This window comes from Adiantum capillus-veneris, chromosome 19, assembly GCF_014529385.1.
Source record: "Adiantum capillus-veneris isolate H3 chromosome 19, ASM1452938v2, whole genome shotgun sequence".
NCBI lineage: Eukaryota > Viridiplantae > Streptophyta > Polypodiopsida > Polypodiales > Pteridaceae > Adiantum > Adiantum capillus-veneris.
Window position 1 is genome coordinate 31324444 of NC_140949.1, and position 19348 is coordinate 31343791.

At 42.4% G+C, this 19348-nt stretch overlaps 2 protein-coding genes across 6 annotated transcripts in view; one reads left to right on the forward strand and one right to left on the reverse strand.

Moving 5' to 3' along the window:
* LOC147433781 (pentatricopeptide repeat-containing protein At3g02330, mitochondrial-like) overlaps positions 1–19348 on the reverse strand; it is an 80986-nt gene that overhangs the window by 15021 nt on the left and 46617 nt on the right. Inside the window, exons 4-7 of one of the 5 annotated variants that reach the window (XM_086490386.1) lie at positions 7846–8024; positions 7348–7693; positions 7107–7249; positions 6381–6995 (exon numbers count right to left, since the gene is read on the reverse strand). The exons of 1 other annotated variant lie outside the window; for it this stretch is intronic. The gene's annotated coding sequence lies outside the window, so the exon portion shown is untranslated. Of the gene's footprint in view, positions 1–4360; positions 4838–6380; positions 6996–7106; positions 7250–7347; positions 7694–7845; positions 8025–16552; positions 16792–19348 lie in introns of those variants that run through there. 3 more of the 5 variants (XM_086490387.1, XM_086490388.1, XM_086490391.1) reach the window with 3 other exon arrangements.
* LOC147433782 (uncharacterized) lies at positions 11036–12096 on the forward strand. Its single transcript, XM_086489545.1, has 2 exons — positions 11036–11122; positions 11215–12096. Exons 1-2 carry the CDS (start codon positions 11036–11038, stop codon positions 12094–12096), a joined length of 969 nt encoding a protein of 322 aa, XP_086345671.1.

Genomic DNA, 19348 nt, shown 5'->3' on the forward strand with positions numbered 1-19348 from the left:
GGCCTACAGGATGTTGATCTTTGTGTGCGTAGTGACATTTTAGTTACTGGGCACATCCGTGTTCTCTGTTCTTCTCAATTCTCTGTGTGAATTTAATAGATAATTGAATTAGTACCACCATCTACTGTGTATTGGCCGCCTATAAATGGTAGAACCGTTTTGATGATGCCAAGGTATTTCCAAAATTGCTTCACAGTGTCTTAACTTTATGATGTGAAAGTCAGCCTTGCCATGGTATCCGAGAACCTCCCTTACTTGAGAGCCGATGCTTTCAACTCTAGATCGATGTCCAGTCTCAAGGCATCGCATTCCTATAACTCTATGCAGAGAGCCATCTCTATAGAAATCTTAGCATCTACTCTTTTGTCTTGGACATGAAGTCCCTCCTTGGGAATTTCTTTCCCTTGATTCAAACTCCAAAATCTACAACTCTCAAATATGTGGCTCTACTCCCAATCTTAGGGTGCAGAACCCTATGGTATTGATATAGCGTTCTTTCTATAGAGCGCTTTGATCTAGCAGAGGCAATATCTTCCTCTACTCCTACTCCCTCGTAGGAAGAGAGAACACATGCAAACAACCACTCATGGATCAAACCAACTAAACATAAAAAGAATCCATCACCTGTGAAGACTAAAAACTCAGAAAGCAATTCCTCAAAAGAAAACTCTACGTAGAGAACCGCCATCCAGATCTACAAATGAAAAAGGCGTGCTCTCGGGTTTCTTCTTGTAGATCAATCTCGTCTACGACGTTTATGAATTGAAAACCAAGAACAATAGCGACTTGTAGCGATGAAAACAATATTTTGAGGTATTTCTTTGCGATGGAACTCCTCTACTCGGTCATGGCAACATCTAGTGTACTTGGGACAACCATAGGCATCGTCGAAAGCATTATTATCATTGTTGAAATCTGAAGTAGCATAGCTAGAGCTCTAGCGCCTCGTAATTAGATCTCTGAGCATGAGAAGGGGCTCTCTTTTGTATCTCCTGGACAACAAGAATAGGGCGCACAGAGAGAGAGAGAGACTTATAAATATTTGGGTTTTTATGCTAGCATTTGTGTATCAATTAAGAAGCCATTGAGCCAGTTTTACAATTTATTAGGAGGAAACTTTGTCATTGGTCTTCCTTGTATTTGTCTTAGGCTAGCAAAGCGTTAGGTGCAGCAGAATGAATGTTTGGACTTTGCTCAAGATGAGTGCTCCAAATTGTGCTCAAGATTCCTTTTGTTCTTATGGAAGCAAGAGCCTTCCGTTGTTAATGAGAGAATGCTATGATAACAAACAAGTGAATGGACACTATGCGTGTAAGTGTATGAGACTGAGAGATAGAGAGAGAAGAGAGATACGACACCAGAGACGTTGTAAAACCCTCCTCCGAAGGCCCCACTCTCGTCGGTGAGAGTGGTCTACTTATGATTGCACAAACTAGTACAAACTGAATGCATGGGATTGATGCAAGTCTAGGCTATGTCGGCGATGACGACGGGGATGGCGACACTGACCTAAGGGCTGAAATCTGCAATCTTTTATCTGCTGTCCAAAAACACTATGGGCTGAAATCTTCTATTGCCAAAAACGCTAAGGAAAACGCTGATTTTGTTGGTCTTTAGGGCTGAAAAACTGCATCTACTGTAGGGCTGAAAACTGATGATGTTTGGGCTTAATCTGCTACTCTTTTAGGGCTGAATCTGCAGGTTCTTTATGGCTGAAAAACGCTGCATGGCTGAGGGTTCATCCGCTGAAAACGCTAGGTCAAGATCTCCAAAAAACGCTAGGTCAGGATCTCCAAAAATGCTAGGTCAGGGTCTGCTTGGCGATGAAGCTTTGTTGCAAAAAACGCTATGGACGGGAGTGTGTGGGCGATGACCACCTTGATGAAAACGCTAGGGATGAAGCTAGGCGATGATGTCTTTGCTTGGAGGGGAGAACCACCAAGATCTTGCTTGAGAAGTTGCCTGCTGAGCTTGGCTCCTGTTGCCTCTTCTGCCAATTAGTGCTAGTCTAGGTTTGCTTATATACAAACTTACTCAATTTGCCCTACCTACTTTCCAACAAAAGTCACTTCAAAATAATAAGTGAAAAATGTCAAAAATAGGTAAAATAGGCTAAATGCACTGGAAAATTCCCCTGAAGGATTCTGATGGATTTTGATGGGAATGCTTATGATCATGCTGTGTGCAACCAGAGAATATGCATCTACACTAAGTGATTGGGCATGCACGATCTACGAATAGACTCACAAAAGTGCCAGATCATTGCTAATCTAGACTTATTGGATTGACTGAACCCTGTTATGATGTAGCTTGTCCACAGACACATAGGGCTGGATGTGTCACGTGACACAAAGCCCTTGTAGTCGATCAAGTTCTTCTTTTGCATGACTCTTCACTCGAGCATTATGACATAGTTGAAGCGTTAAGAGTGTAACTTTCTGTGAGGTACCTTAGATGGCTCTACTAACACATGGCCACAAGTTCATTGGGACAAAATTATATTGCCTAAAGAGGAGGAAGGCTTAGGGATTATTACTCTAACGATGCAGAGCAAGGCATTTGTTGGAAGCATTTAACACCATCAGCAATGGGTTTCACCTTCTTCATGCACGCATTTGTTTATTTTATACGTATAGAGTCACGGGCTCTCTATGAGTTCCAAGTTGTATTTTTTGTTTACTGCATGTGCCATGGATGGCCGGACATATTTTTATACCCTCGGTATAAAAATAAAAGTAAGGTCATTTTTCATTGATGCTCAAGAGAGTAGAGGTTTCATGGAAAGCTTGGGGATGAAGATGCTTGAAGTTGGAGCTTCCTCTTGTGCTTTCACACTTTTTGTGGCATGCCATGGAAAACTAAGTATTCTTGTGTTTCTCTCGTTTTGTCATTTGTGTTAATGATGTATAATCTAGCATTGATTAGTCTCTAATTAGTACTTCTCTCTCTTATTTCTCTTTTTTATATGCCTTATAAGTTCATTGAGCTTTTAATCGATGTGTGTGTGTGACATTCATTGTTCTCTTGATTAGTGAGATTAGAGTAGATTAGAGAGTAAGCATTGAGTGATTAGCATTCCTTTCTTTTTCACTCTCTTGATTACGATCTTTTTTTAACATTCTCTTGATATTATGTCTCCATGCACTAGACGGGTTTGGATCCATCGGATTTGACATTGTCTCGATGGATTGAGTTATGCTACAACCCGTAAAATTGGCACCATTGCCAAGGATCGAAAGCATAAGCTAAAGAAGTCGTCAGTGTGTTGAACAGTCACTAATCAATAATTAGAGTCGTTTAGGTTGTGCATTAAGTGTTGGTGATAATGAATGTTGAATTTATAATGAGATTCGGTTTAAAAATCGTGTAATTCTCATTTTTTCTCTTTTTTCATCAATTACGTCATTAAAAGTTCACCAATTAACTAACAATTAAAGTAACACATGCTTATATGCATAATTAAAAGTATCAACATCACTCTTTTGCAATAAATTTCAAGTAAAACTGAACGATTTTTTAATCTGTAATTAGGATTTTTTTCTTAATTAGGCTCTTTAATTATCCTCTGATCACATGCGTTTTTTGTGTTACACATAATTAAATCGCTAATAAGACGTGTGATTATCATTCTAATGTGTTGAATTTGATTAAAAATGATGCTACACGTGAGATTTTGTGATGATTACTTGTAGGTGAAGAAGCGATTTTGACATACATAAACACAACCTACATTGGAAACTTGAAATCAACGAATTACTTATAAATTTGTGAGGGTATGAACTTACTAATTTGTTAATTTAATCTACATGTTTGATTGAAGTTTAATTGCACAAAAAAATATAAATCTAGACTCATTTAGTATACTTAAGTGTAGACAATGTACACACATTTGAGTGCAAATTATGACAAATTTGGTGTCAAATGATTTGTCAAGAGCAATTGGTTTCTCAATAATGTTATGGTGATTGTGATTCAATTTTTTTATTATCAAAATCATGTCAAAATGTTATCCAATTTTTTGTAAGATTTTGTATGTAATAATCATCAATTTTGTGCTTAATTATGTTAATTCGTGCACACATGATTATATTCGTTATTGATAACAAATTAAAGTATAAATGATTACATTACAAAATTCAATCAGTGGTCACAAGTGTATGTGAAAAGATTTTCTTAATTACAATGCTAATTATTAAGTTAAGATTAGACAAAAATCGATCAAGTTTTCATTGATTTGAATGTACGATGCAATCAAACGTACACATTAAATCAGCAAACTATCAAGTTTATACACTCACAAATTTAAAAGCAATATATCAATGTAAAGCTCCCAATGTAAGTTTACACACTAATTTGTATGTATGTCAAAACCGTATCTTTACCTATAAGCAATCATCACAAAATCTCATGTATAGCATCATTTTCAATCAAATTGAACACATAACAGAGAACGGGGGAACACAACCCAAATGTTCCGAAACAGCGTTCCGTAGAGTCCCGTTCCCGAAACGGAGATGGGAATGGAATTCCGTTCCGGAACGAGGTGTAACCGGAATGGAGGGAACATGAGGCGGAACGGGGAAACGCGGAGCGGAACGGACAAAAGTAGACATTTGGAGGCAAAAAAGTGGGCTTTTGGGGGCAGATTTGGAACTGTTTGGAGAAAATATTTGGTGCAGTTTGAGGGCAAGTTAGGGGGCAGATTTGGGGACAGTTTTGGGATTCTTTAGGAGTTTATTTAGGACTAAGCTGAATGGAGGTAATTCAAGCCTTACTTTAGTGGCTCGTCCCGGCCATGTTCCCGTTTCGGTCCCCCCTCCTCCTCCCCGTTCCCGTCCTGTTTCGTGAGTAGCACAAAAAACACATGTGATTAAAAGATAATTAGAGAGCTTAATCAGAGAAAAAATATTAATTATAAACTAAAAAATCATTCAATTTTTTTCAAAATTCTTGCAAAAGAGTGATATTCATGTCTCTAATTAAACATGTAAACATCTGTAGAATTTAATTGTTAATTAATTAATGAATTAGTGATGTAACTAATAAAAAAAAAGAAAAACGTGATAAATACACGCAATTTCTCAATCAAATCTCATCACAAATTCAACATTCGTTATCATCAACACATAATGTACAACTTAAACTACTCTAATTGATCGTTAATGACTCTTCAACACACTAATGACTCTTATAAATTAGGCAATCTATCCCCGGAAATAGTACTAATGTTGAGAAATTATAATATAACTCAATCTATCGACATAATTTCAAATCCGATAAATCTAAACATGTTTAGTGTATGAAAATATGGAGTCAAGATACTGTGCAAGAAGAGAATCCTAATCAAGAGAGTGAAGAAGAAGAGAATGATAATGGAGAGTGTTAGTCACTCAATGCCTACTCTTTAATCTACTTCAATCTTACTAATCAAGAGGACGATGGGTGCGCACTCTCATCAATCACATACACACATCGATCAAAAGCTCAATGAACTCACAAATCATGTGAAAGAGAAGAGAAATGAGACAGAAAAGCACTAATTAGAGATTAGTCAACCCTTAACTACACACCATTAATACAAATGACAAAGAGAGCAAAGAACAAGAACACTTAGTTTTCCATTGCATGCCATAGAAAGTGTGAAAGCACAAGAGCAAGCTCCAACTCTTAGCATCTTCATCTCCATCTTCTCAACAAGCTTTCCATGAAAGCTCTACTTTCCTGCAGATAAAATAAACCTTACGTCCACTTTTATACCTAGAGCATGAAAGATATGTCCGACCGCCCATGACACAGAGTTCATAGAGAGCTCGTGAGTTTATACTTGGCCAATGAAAAAACGTGTGGATAAAGAAGGTGAAAACCGCTACTAGTGTTAGAGGCTTCCAACAATATTGCTCGTCAAGCTCATAGACGTGGATTGTTTTCTGGGGTTGAGTCTTAAAAACAGTTTTTGTACCATCATATACTACGATGCTTTGTCGCGTACCTCTCCTCGTTGCAAGGTGGTACCATACATCATGTACGGTACGTATCTATATGTACTGTCCTACGTCGTTCCGTATCGATAAATTCATTATGTACGTAAAAATACGTACCTTTGTAAAAAACAAGTAAAATGAGAGAACATTTAACAAAATTTATATTCCGCATTAGAGATTTATATCATGCAAACCACTTGGGGACACATCAATGATTACTACACACATTTAACATTACCAATTGGAGATTCACTAACCAAGTACCAAGTAACGATCGTGTATAACATACATTAAACATGTGCATCTCCTCCTAAAGACCAATGAAAAACCTTCAAGCATCGAATAATGAAAGTACCTACTAACAATTGAACAATGAAAGCTTACATACTACATAATATAGAGTCAGAAGTGTAAACGTAACATTGGTTCAAGTAGCTCACAACTGCTAATAAGGAGCGACCCACAATAGTGACAAATGTCAAGCCAAAATGGCTCCTAATAGAGCATACATAAAGAAAAACACCCTACTGAAATATGTGAAAATGTCTCGATCTAGTCAGTAGTGTCTAATGCCTAGTTGAACTCATCATCAGAAGAGGAAGATGATGACGCGGAAAAGAGTATGTCTCCATCTGCCACAACATTACCCTCGTCACATCAAACCCTGGCTCTATCACCTTAGCACATGTAGCCTCGACTACACCATTTAAATCACTATCGTCCTCCCCCTCCTCTGTGTAAATGAGACGAACTGTCTCATTTGCACGTTGCCGAGAAGTACGAATGAGTAGCTTCCCTTTGCGAATGCTCTTCCGTCGCGCACTCTCCCCACCTGCAACTTGTAGACGTAATGGGATGCTATAAGCTCGTGCACGAGACCTCGTCACACGCCGATCCACATCCTCCAGCTCTCTGTGAAGCATACGTACTATCTCCTCCTGCTCATCCCTGATATGCTGGTCCACCTTCTCCACATCATAATCATCTACCAACTTGAATATGTGAGGGATCAGCCTGTTGTACATCATGTTAAAAATGGTGTAAATTAGAATTTAAGAATCGTGTATAATATTTTTAAACATAGACTATGAAGTGTGAAAGATGTAAATAGCTTCTACTCCATACCTGCTTGGGTGTCCCCAAAGCGTCGTAAGCGCGCACAAGCATCATGTTGGCCCTGGCACTAACTTCTCCAACTGAGATGTGCCAAGGCGATTCCGGATCTTTGTATGGATCCAGTTGCGCTCACAAGCACCTGTTGAGCAATCCTGCATTTGCGAGTGTCCAATGTGATTGGTTTAATAATTACCACAAAGAGAGAGAGAGAGAGAGAGAGAGAGAAGCTTCGTTAGCTATTAGTAGATACCTGCGAGAGCACATGTAGAGTCAAAGTAGTCAAGCGTGGAAGACCTAGGCGACCATAACTCTGCCACCGAGTGAGAGCAAAAGTGGTTGCCTCTGAACGCAATGCCACCGCACGCGAAAACGATGGCCCCAAGTTATTCATGTACCTGCACATCTTTGCATCTATTCCAAGCTGCTCCTGCTCATCGAACAAACGATTGATGTACTCGTCCTTAAGTGTCAAGAGATCACTCTCTTGAAACAACCTTGGGGTTTTGTAGAAAGGATGGAGTAAAGCAACCATCCCATGAATAGGACGGCTCATAAAATTCCACCTACTCTATACAAGAGCCAAGATATCATCTCGGCTGCAAAAAATCAGCATTGCCAAAGGTTAGACTCCATGGCACATGCCACATGGTAGGCCATAGCATGTGCCATGTATCACACATCAATAGCACCAGTAGATAAATATTTAATAGCATAAAATTCAAAGTTGTAAGAAGTTTCTGATACTCACCGTTGTTGGGTCAAGCCTTCACTTTAAAAACCTTTGAGGGTCATTCTGAGAGACACTCAATTTTCTCAATCCAGATCGGAGCTCTTGATATCCTGGGTCGTTAATTTCTCAGAAGTATCTCATCCAATAAGGAGTCTCATTTCAGATCGGAGCGCTTGATATCCTGAGTCGTTGGTTTCCTAGAAGTATCTCATCCAGTAAGGAATATTCAATGCTTGGCACATCATAATGCAACACAAATGCTCACATATGCATGTTACAAAACATACAAACATAAAGTCGCCGATGAACACCTGATCAAGTTTGTACATTATTTTGTATTTACTGCTTAAAGAATAATCACCTAAAAGAAAATTTCTTTGTAAAACACTCTCCTCGCAAATAACCACAAGGGTCTGGGCCATGAGTATGAACAAGCATTCTCAAACATCATTTCTCGGTGCTCCACCCGGGAGTAAAATCACCAATCATTGAAATCGGTATTAAAACCAGAGACAAACAATTCAAATCGGCACCAAGACAGGTTCGAAAAAGATATCATCTATCTCAAACAAATTCCAAACAAGATCACCAAACGAGTTCTCAAACAGAACTCAAACTCGACTTGCTTTCCATCCTGAAACCTGCACCAAAATTAGGGTTAGATTTCTTCCATAAGGTTGTAACCGACCGCAACATGGTCCATAAACTCTTGAATAGTCGAAACAAGCCTCAACAGATAGTCTTCCTGTGGCGGTGATGGTAGCCCCAAGATATGCTGACCTCCAAGGTTATCAATTTTTGAGAAGAGACTTGCTGAGAGATGTCGAGAAATTTCAAGCAATAATCTGCTAGAGTTTCTGTGGCAAGCATTACAGGATACCCCACTCTGCCAGAAGCTGACAAAAACCATAACTTCGAGCAAAAAAAATCTTGAAAGCTTGTGAAGTCCTTGAAGTGTGCGGCTTGGTAGCTATAGACATCCACACTGCATGGCACTGCCTTTGAGAAAACGGCAGCTCGAAAAAAAAGTTTTAATCCTTCTCTGCAAGTGATCTTTATGGCTTATACCCTGTAAGACAGAGCGACAAAGACGAGAGCGCGCTCGATGCGCCATGAAGTAAGGGTGGGAGTGGCTAATAAGTCCGGGGTTGGGGCACGAAGATTCTTTAAATAAAATTTCCTGTGAACTTTAGAAGCGCCATCTTGCTCTGTCTGCTCTTTGGTAAAATCAGTATGCTTTCAGAAAAGCACACGCCTGAAGCTCTAATACCACTATAACAAGGGACATCACGTGCCAACGGAAAAGAACAGATTGAACATTTTTAGCACTTTAGATAACATTGAACTGAAAGAGAGAGATAGAGCGTGCAAGACACGAGACAGGGAGTGACGGAGATCCACCCCGAGAGAGCATTGGCCCCAAACCTTGGCGCCTCTTTCAATATTTCTTTATAGTGCTTAAACTTAGTACAATGTCAGTACTAGCCCTCTGCACCTTCACCCAGAAGAGTGCGAGAAACTGATCCCTCTGCACATATTTGAGGGCCCTTGGCTTATGAAAAGCAATTACATAAAACGCATCAAGCTCAAAATCATCTGGTCTTCAAAAGCTCGAGCGTCAAAAAGCTGAGAAATTTCGTACAACTGCCACGTCAGCAGTCGAGTATAAAATGTGAAAGTCCGTACAACATGGCACATCATCAACGTAAATTGCGGATATCTGTATAGTTATCACGTCATCACCTTTTTCGCCAGTGTTAAGAGTGTGTGTGATCCGGCTTTATTTTAAAGGCTTTAGGTCCCTTGGGTCCCATCGAACGGGGTCCCATAAGTTGGTGGGAACTATTCTTAAAAAATAAGCCACTCGGCAAGACTCTATAAGTTGGTAAAACTTCTAGTACTTCTACTTCTTCACTTAAGGTTTAGGCTCCTTGGCTAGGATCTGCAGGTTGGCTCCGTTCTTCAGTGGCTTGACACGTCAGCAGTTTGTGACACTCGTTCTGGATCTATGGATATCGCCAGTAGATTCATTTTCACAAAAGCACCTTTGAATATGACTCATTTGTCACCTTTTATGTGTTGCTTGCTACGGACTTCAAAGGAATTGTGCATTCCTTTGATTCGACGTCCTCCATCCACTTTGCATCGAGAGCTAAAAAGTGTCAATGATCAAATTATCCAATGGACCTAGCTTACCTTTCTGTTTTTTTTTTATGCCCTATGACCTGTTGGTAGTCTCGCTGCCCTCCCCTGTTCACTGATATCTCAATCTGAATCCTCGGAATCCTAGAATGAACCATCAATTGATTCTCTTACTTCCTCGGAACCCTCAGATACACTATCACCTGATTCCCGAACTTCTTCAAAATTCTTTGATGAACTTTCATCCAGTTTCCTTGGTTTTTTCCCTTCCCCGGAGGACTATTGCCCTGTTGACGTGGACATTGGCTTGTCCATAGGATAGGTCAATGAGCTGGCATGCATACCAAAACCTTGTTTGGCATGTCCATAAGTCTCTAAATGGAGTCAAACTTCTATTGCAGACAATACTGTCGAATCGGACCACAGCAAAACCCCTCAATTTGGTCCTTCAAAGTGACCCTCTGAAACGAGGACACTGGCAAATACGTATCCCAAAACCTTTGGCAATCGTCATTCTCAGATGATGCCAAGCTGTGATCCAAGGTTGTATCAGTCCGTACGTACGGATCCTTATCGTACAGTACGCCCGTACTGATCGTACAGTACGCGAACTGATCGTATTGTACGACAGTTTATTAAAAAAAAAAAATTGGGTTAATTGGGCGTCCGGATGTGAGCAGTAAGGCATAGCAATTTTATTTTTGCACTTAGGGCAGCGAAAATTTTCCATACGTACGTAATTTGGGGGCGCCTATTCTGCACATGACCGTTTTGAGAAATCTTTGCAACGCAGCAGAGTGTGTGACTGAGTGTGTGTGCAGGTTTACATAAAGGTAACTGAGAATCTTCTCTCTCTCTCTCTCTCTCTCTCTCTCTCTCTCTCTCTCTCTCTCTCTCTCTCTCTCTCTCTCTCTCTCTCTCTCTCTCTCTCTCTCTCTCTCGTCTTGTGCCATAGACATACTGTGAGCACTGAGCAAAACTTAAGTCTTACATTAGGTCTCTGTTTTCCTTCAAACAGGAACCATCATGCCGAAACCAACTAATCCCCTGTGGAAAGAGCACACTAATGTCATCAAAATTGTCAACACTCTTGGGCAAGCTGGAACAAGTTGTCGCAAGTGGTCATGCAAGTACTTTGGTTTCACATTGTCGAGTACAATCACTTGACTTGTGATGCATCTGACCGGCATCAATTGCAAAAAAAATAATTGTGGCAAATGCAATAAGGTATGTGTGGCTGTGCAGGAAGCATTGATTGTTGAGAAATTCCCTGCATTTGCAGCCACAAAGGAAGGAAAAAAGAAACAGCAAACAGAAGACGCTTTGCAAGATGCCCTTCTTGGACAACTTGGTGATTCTTTTACACAGGTAGAGGAGGTCTCGGGGTCTCAGAAATCTGCTAGCAGGAAGAGGGCTCCTGTCATGCAGGTTGACGAGGAGGAGGGTGGTGATGTGCATGTGGCTAGGCAGACCACCTTGCCTTCACGTGTGCATTCTCTATCTTGGATGAGAAAGCGTCAGAAAGTGGCTGAGATCGAGATTGCTCGCACTCTCATTGAGTGCAACATCAGTTTCAATGTCTTGAGGACTGATCAGTGGAAAAGGATGGTTAGGGCCATTGCCCAGGTAGGTGCAGGTGCTATTGATTCATGGAGTTGGCTCGATTACAAAAAGATGCACACCACAGCACTGGACGAGCAGAAGGCCTTGATAGATAAGGACGAGCAAAAGGCCTTGATAGATAAGGTGTTGGTCCCTGTGAAGGCCGGATGGCAGCAGTTTGGATGCACCATCATCTCTGATGGATGGAGTGACATACGCAGGCGGCACATCATTAACATACTTGTCTCCTATTGCCTTGGTACATATTTCTTGCATGTTGTGGATGCAGGGAAGACAGGAGAGAAGATCACAGGCGAGTTCATCTTTGAGCATATTCGTAGGGCCATCAATGACGTTGGTAAAGAGAATGTGGTTCAAGTTGTCACAGATAATGCAGCCAACTGCAAAGCTATGGGAGAAATGGTAAATGCCCATTGCTTAGATTTGCTGATGGAGGACATAGGCAAACTACCTTGGGTGCAGCCCACAATTTCAGAGGCTAATAGGATGACCACATTCTTCTGAAAGAAGCATCAGGCTCCTCCGACATAGGCAAACTACCTTGGGTGCAGCACACAATTTCAGAGGAATTCCAAAGACCGAGCAAGATTTGTCGAGCAAACAAAAGATCGAGCAAAACTAGTCAGTCAAAGAGGATAGGCTACATAGCATTGTCAGCTCTTGGTACATTTAATTTCATGTAAGATATCATAAAGTTGGCAAACGCTATAGAATTTTCTCATTATATTTATCTACATCTAAATCCATCTGCACATATGCAAGAAAAACCAAATTTTCTTATAGTGTGCAGATTCCATGTCTCTCTCTCTCTCTCTCTCTCTCTCTCTCTCTCTCTCTCTCTCTCTCTCTCTCTCTCTCTCTCTCTCTCTCTCACACACACACACACACACACACACACACACACATAGTCTCTCTCAAGGAGAAGACTCGCTTTGTCCTTAGAAATTCTTCTTCTTCTTCTTCTTCTTCTTCTTCTTCTTCTTCTTCTCTCTCTCTCTCTCTCTCTCTCTCTCTCTCTCTCTCTCTCTCTCTCTCTCTCTCTCTCTCTCTCTCTCTCTCTCTCTCTCTCTCTCTCAAGAAGTAGATTCACTCTGAGCTTAGAAAATTATCTTCTTCTTATTCCTCTCTCTCTCTCTCTCTCTCTCTCTCTCTCTCTCTCTCTCTCTCTCTCTCTCTCTCTCTCACACACACACACACATAGAGTCTCTCTCAAGTTGCTCCGTCCTCCTTTCTCTACTCTCTCTCTTCTTCTCTCTCTCTCTCTCTCTCTCTCTCTCTCTCTCTCTCTCTCTCTCTCTCTCTCTCTCTCTCTCTCTCTCTCTCTCGCAGGCCTCCCTAGGGCGAGGGGCAGCCCTGCGGGAGAGCCTTTCACAGCCATAGCTCCGCCCCGCCTCCCATGTCCAACAGAATACCTGCTCGACAAGCCTCACTCGGCGGCTCCTGCTCCGACTCAACCCGAGTTCGTCCTGCCCGACTAATGAGTGCCCCTGCCCGACTGAACTCTGTCAACACAATCAATATTGAGCCCTAACTACAGGCGACCCTTCCCACGCAGAGCCTCGACTGCGAGGAAACCGGAAGAGACTCAAATAAGCAAATCTGACCCTTCCCACGAGAAACTCAGAGCCTCAAGTGGGAGGAAACCGGAAGAGACTTGAGTAAGAAGAAACTTCTCCCACCTGCAAATCTGCGATGCAACGCGAGGGTTCTCTCTCCCCAATCAAACGGACCCGTCTTTTTGTGCCCACCCCACGGGTGGATCCAATGGACCGTCTCCAATCTCAAATTCGAGAGCTCAAGGACGAGAATGCAGAACTCAAGGTGCGTCTTGCAGCCCTTGAGACACGTCTCTCCTCCTTGGAGTCCCAAAAGCAAGACGATAGTGAGCACCTTCTCGCCAAAGCAAAGGAGGTCGAACACACCCTAACCGCAACCATGGCCAACCTTGTCACCCAAGTTCAAGAAGCAACCATCACGGTCTCCTCCAAAGTAGAAGAGTGCATGCAAGAACGTCGCCGACGGGAAGGACTAGCACTATCCGTTCGAATCGGTGGCTTGCCATCTACTTGGTGGGGGGAGAGTGATGACTACACATCAACTCTAGTGAAGCTTAACCAAGCCATCCACCCAACGGAGTTCGACCCCAACACAATTGACAAGGTTCACCACGACAAGCGCACCAACAAAGGCATCTTGGTCTTCAAGGCTAAAGAGGCACGTAGAGCACTTCTACAACAAGCACGACTTCTCAAGGGCACCAAAATTTGGATAAGCGAGGCATTGACACCCGCCCAACTCAAAGTTAAGAAACAAGAACTCAAAAAGGTTCGTGAAGCACGAGCAATCGGAAAATGGGCCGTCTACCAAGGCGGCAAGGCCATCATTGAGGAATTTCGAGCTCCAAAAACTCCCAAGCCACCTTTTCCTTTTCCCTCTCCTAAGTGACATGTGTCACAATTTTGTTGTATCCACTTTAGTCATAATTCTCCATGTACTCCTCTAGTAAAGAGGCACAACCGTGTACGTTTTCTTGGTCCCATGGGTCATATTTGACCTCCGAGGACGATAATGAAATCTCTCTCTCTCTCTCTCTCTCTCTCTCTCTCTCTCTCTCTCTCTCTCTCTCTCTCTCTCTCTCTCTCTCTCTCTCTCTAAGAATGGTGTTGTGTGGTCTAGAAAATGTTTTGCCTCTTCATGAAGCCTCTAGTACACTTCAATTGGGTGGACTTTAAATCACACCCCAATACAACCCCTTCAATGCATTCTCAAGCAGACTCTTGCACTCGACGGGCAATGAAACTTGTACTTAGTGTTGTCATTTCCTCTGAATCTAAAAACATCCACATGATTCTTGAACCATCGAGATGAAAGCTAACATGCTTTTGACAATCTCCACTTCAATACACCAAATGCTTGAGAACATGCTCATCAACAACTGCTCCAGTGAGAGCCCTTTCTTTGGAGGACTAAAAAATGTGTAGTAACAATTGTAATAACATCCTTTCCAACTCCCAAGTGGAATTATTTTAAAAGCTATATGGAGCATGTACGGCACATGGATGATAATAGCCTTTTGGCTTCTTAAAGTATCAAACTTGCACCCGCAAACAACTATGGGAGGCAAGACGGAAGCACCCAGAGAAAGTGGTGGAAGAATCAAGGGATGGCATGTGCAAGGCATTTGAGGACCTGAAGGACGTTTTCAACATTCGTGTAGGGCATTGACAACAAATCATTGGAGACACTTAGCTTCAGCCAGTAGGCATGGAGGAGGAGGAGGTGATAGCTGCCAGGAGGAGGAGGGAAAGCAATGGCACCCACTAGGTGAGCATGATGTACATGTGTCACAACTCTTAACATTCTATAATGTGCGCATGAGTGCTAATATAAATGGTAATGAGTGAGAGTGTTACAAGATCTCTTGCTTGCTTTGCTAGGAGTAAACGGTAGCATTTCATAATGCATCTTGATCGCCTCTAGGACTCCGCTTGATTCTTCATGCATGTTGCCTCTCTCTATTTCTCTCGCTCATGTGTAGGGTCCACTAGAAAGAAAAGCTAGAAGATTACTTAGGCCTCTGTCACATGAAGGAGTTGTGGTTGATCAGGCATCTATTTGTTGAAGTTTTGCATCTGGGCGCACTCCTGTCACACAATGCACATCTTTTGTACATAAATTGGCTCTGTGAGAGTGCTCATGAAGAACATGATTGGCAGAATCTACTAAAGGTGAAGCTTGGGTGAGCTGGGGGGTGAGACACATTCTCTTTTTGGTTGGATGCGACTTGACAGCAAACTTAGATAGGCAATTGATGATCGTCGGCTCTGTGTGGCGAGTGAAAGCGCAAGCATTCCTCATTGGTTCCAACTCAGCAATTGATATGTCCGTCCGTCTCCATCTTGTATAATTTTTTGAGAAGCCAAATCCTCTCAACTCTATCCACGGCGACGCGGATTGATTTGGGGGTCTTTCCAGATCCCACATTTTGAGCAGAATACTAAACTTTTTCATTAATCTAACCAAAACCCTCTCAAATCAGTCGGTGTTGGATTCGGACTCCGAAGGTTTTTTAGATCCCAAAAATACTAAAATTTTTCATTAATCCAATCAAAACCCTCTCAAATCAGTCCGCGGCGACGCGGATTGATTTGAGGGGTTCTTAGATCCCACCTTTGGAAGCGAAATACTAAAATTTTTCAGTGATCCAATCTTGAGATTCCCTCTCCTTAATTAACGAAACGTCAAGGTATTGTTGTTTGTACCTGTTTCGGTGCACAAGCATAGCCATTTGCTCAGTTGCTCACAACACTGATCACCAAATCCCATTGCGCATGCATGCTCCTGGGCCCGTGCTTTCCTCTCTGGCTACACCTGGCAAAGCTCCTGAAAGCTGATCACCACGTGCTCCTAACCCCCTCCCATTGCTACTCTCTGAGAGACAAACTGCAGAGACATTGTGTGCCTGGACACAAAGAGAGAGAGAGAGAGAGAGAGAGAGAGAGAGAGATTGTGTGCGCATGCTGCAGACCTTGCACCCCTCACGGAACGCACACTGCTCTCATCATCGAGATGATATCCAAAAAAAATCACCTCCAGCTGAGGTCGCACAACAAGCCCTACTGCTCCTCCTCACCTGGATCATCACTGCCATTGAGATTATCTTTCAAGCTCCCGCCTCAAGCAGTGTTGCTGAAAAGACTTAGCCTTGGCCGATGCAAAAATCAAAACAACTGGGTAAAGGGAAGGGAAGAAGGTTCGATTAGAAAATAGAGTTATACTGCAAAAGATATCGATCATTTTGTAAATTTTCCTATTTGGATTTATTTTAAAGGGAATTTTGTATGTATGCGAAATGGATTTCTCGCCAACGTAGAGAGAGAGAGAGAGAGAGAGAGAGAGAGAGAGAGAGAGATTCCTGTGGTGCATACACACAGATAACAATGAGAGAGAGATGTAAACCAAGGCCCAATATCTTTGCACACATGGAAACACATTTTTTTCTCTTAGGGTGCATTCAGACTGCACACACAAGCCACCGTCGTCGTCCCTTTTCCATGTTGTGTTTATTCACACTGCCGAGACGCACAAACAGATGGAAAAATTATAGCAAAGCGAGTAGCCAATAGCGATGGGGCTGTTGGTTTGACCATTGGTTCAGATACAGCGGTTTCGCAGTTCGATGCACACCTGCATTCCTCACTGCAAAAACCAAAGGACTTTTGAGTATCTTGTGAGATTCCTCTTTTAAAAATTTTGGTTTTCCCCCTACTACTAGAGGTGCTTCCATTAGTAAGAATCTATAAAGATGCTCACAGGTTTCCCAAGGGAAAGCCCTAGAAGGTGGCATGTGGAGGAGAAAGAGAGAGGAAGGAGGGTAGAGAGAGCGAGAGATTTCATATGTGACGATGAGGCGAGAGACAAAGAGATGTAATTTTTTTTCATGGTCTACGTCAACTCTCTCTTTCCATTTCATTGATGCTCTACGGCTTATGGGTAGCCCGCGTCTGTGCTTGGTCGATAGAATATGGAAGCCGTGCTTGGTCTGTCGCAATGCCATCGTGAGATGGCCATTGACCTGCAATTGGAAGTTGCTCTCTCATGCGAGAGATGCAAGGCATGTCGCATGTAGGACCAAAGGGAATTCGCTATGGTGCAGGTAGGGCAAAGACAAAAGAGGGCAGAGATCTGCACTGAGAAGACAATGGCAAACCTGATGATGGTGATGCGAGTTTATATTTGGCTTCAATTTTCTTGATTTATGGGAATATCTAAGGCAAATTGATTGGGTCTTAATGAAATGCTTGGGAGTGTATGGAGCACCTCTATTGCCGGTTGACGGCCTTCCAAATCAGCATTAAGAAGATTTATGGGGGAGCCCTCTTAAGCGAACTCTCTTCAACCAACATCAACACACCCAAAATATTTTACTCTAGACTGGTAAGTGACTAACAATTATTAAGAGTTTCACATGCTCAAGGACTACTCTCATCTCATGGCTAATAAAAGCACCTATCTTGGCATCGATTCAATGCGCCCTAATTTCTGGATTATTTTCATCCTTTGGAGCTAGATTCTTAGTTTTGTTATTGAATTAATCTCTCTCTCTCTCTCTCTCTCTCTCTCTCTCTCTCTCTCTCTCTCTCTCTCTCTCTCTCTCTCTCTCTCTCTCTCTCAAGTCTTGCTCGGTTTTTTGACTAGCTCGGAACACCTCGCTCGGTGAATGGTAACACTCCAATTTCAGAGGCTAATAGGATGACCACATTCTTCCGAAAGAAGCATCAGGCTCTAGCCATCTTTCGTAGCCACAGTGCCCTTGATATGTGCGGCCTTCCAAGACCAGGTTTGCATATATGTATTTTGTGTTGCAAAGACTCTGCAAGGTGAGGGATCCACTGTTGCAGACAGTTGTGTACCCAATGTGGAGAGACCTGGCTCGTGCACAGAGTGAGGACACCAAAGCCATTCAGAGGCGTGTCTTGGATGACTCTTTTTGGACAGAGGTGCAGACTCTGATAGTGGCATTGCAAGCAATGTATGTGTTGCTACAAGTCACTGACATGGAGGGCTCCACATTGGGCCTTGTTTACCATCTCTTCATGCAGATGAAGAGCCGTATCACGGCGTGCAAAGGCTTGAACCAGCAACGGTGAGTATCAGATGTTAAACTTCTTACAACTTTGAATTTTATGCTATTAAATATTTATCTACTGATGCTATTGATGTGTGATACATGGCACATGCTATGGCCTACCATGTGGCATGTGCCATTGAGTCTAACCTTTGGCATTGCTGATTTTTTGCAGCTGAGATGATATCTTGGCTCTTGTAGAGAGTAGGTGGAATTTTATGAGCCGTCCTATTCATGGGATGGCTGCTTTACTCGATCCCCAAGGTTGTTAGAAGAGAGTGATCTCTTGACACTTAGGACGAGTACATCAGTCGTTTGTTCGATGAGGAGGAGCAACTTGAAATAGATGCAGAGATGTGCAGGTACATGAATAACTTGGGGCCATCGTTTTCGCATGCGGTGGCATTGCGTTCAGAGGCAACTACTTTTGCTCTCACTCGGTGGCAGAGTTATGGTCGCCTAGGTCTTCCACGCTTGACTACTTTGACTCTACATGTGCTCTCGCAGGTATCTACTAATAGCTAACGAAGCTTCTCTCTCTCTCTCTCTCTCTCTCTCTCTCTCTCTCTCTCTCTCTCTCTCTCTCTCTCTCTCTCTCTCTCTCTCTCTCTCTCTCTCTCTCTATCTATCTATCTATGGTAATTATTAAACCAACGACATTGGACACTCGCAAATGTAGGATTTCTCAGCAAGTGCTTGCGAGCGCAACTGGAGTGCTTACTCTTTGATCCATACAAAGATCCGGAATCGCCTTGGCACATCTCAGTTGGAGAAGTTAGTGTATTGCACGGCCAACATGAGGCTCGTGCACGCTTACCACGCTTTGGGGACACCCAAGCAGGTATGGAGTAGAAGCTATTTACATCTTTCACACTTCATAGTCTATGTTTAAAAATATTATACATGATTCTTAAATTCTAATTTACACCATTGTTAACATGATGTACAACAGGCTGATCCCTCACATATAAAGTTGGTAGATGATTCTGATGTGGAGAAGGTGGACCAGCATATCAGGGAGGAGATAGTACGTATGCTTCACAGAGAGCTGGAGGATGTGGATCGGCGTGTGACGAGGTCTCGTGCACGAGCTTATAGCATCCCATTACGTCTACTAGTTGCAAGTGG

Coding starts and splice junctions, on each gene's coding strand:
- LOC147433782 (XM_086489545.1), top strand. CDS start 11,036: ATGTCATCAAAATTGTCAACACTCTTGGGCAAGCTGGAACAAGTTGTC. Junction 11,123..11,214: donor CTTTGGTTTCACATTGTCGA/GTACAATCACTT, acceptor GTGGCTGTGCAG/GAAGCATTGATTGTTGAGAA.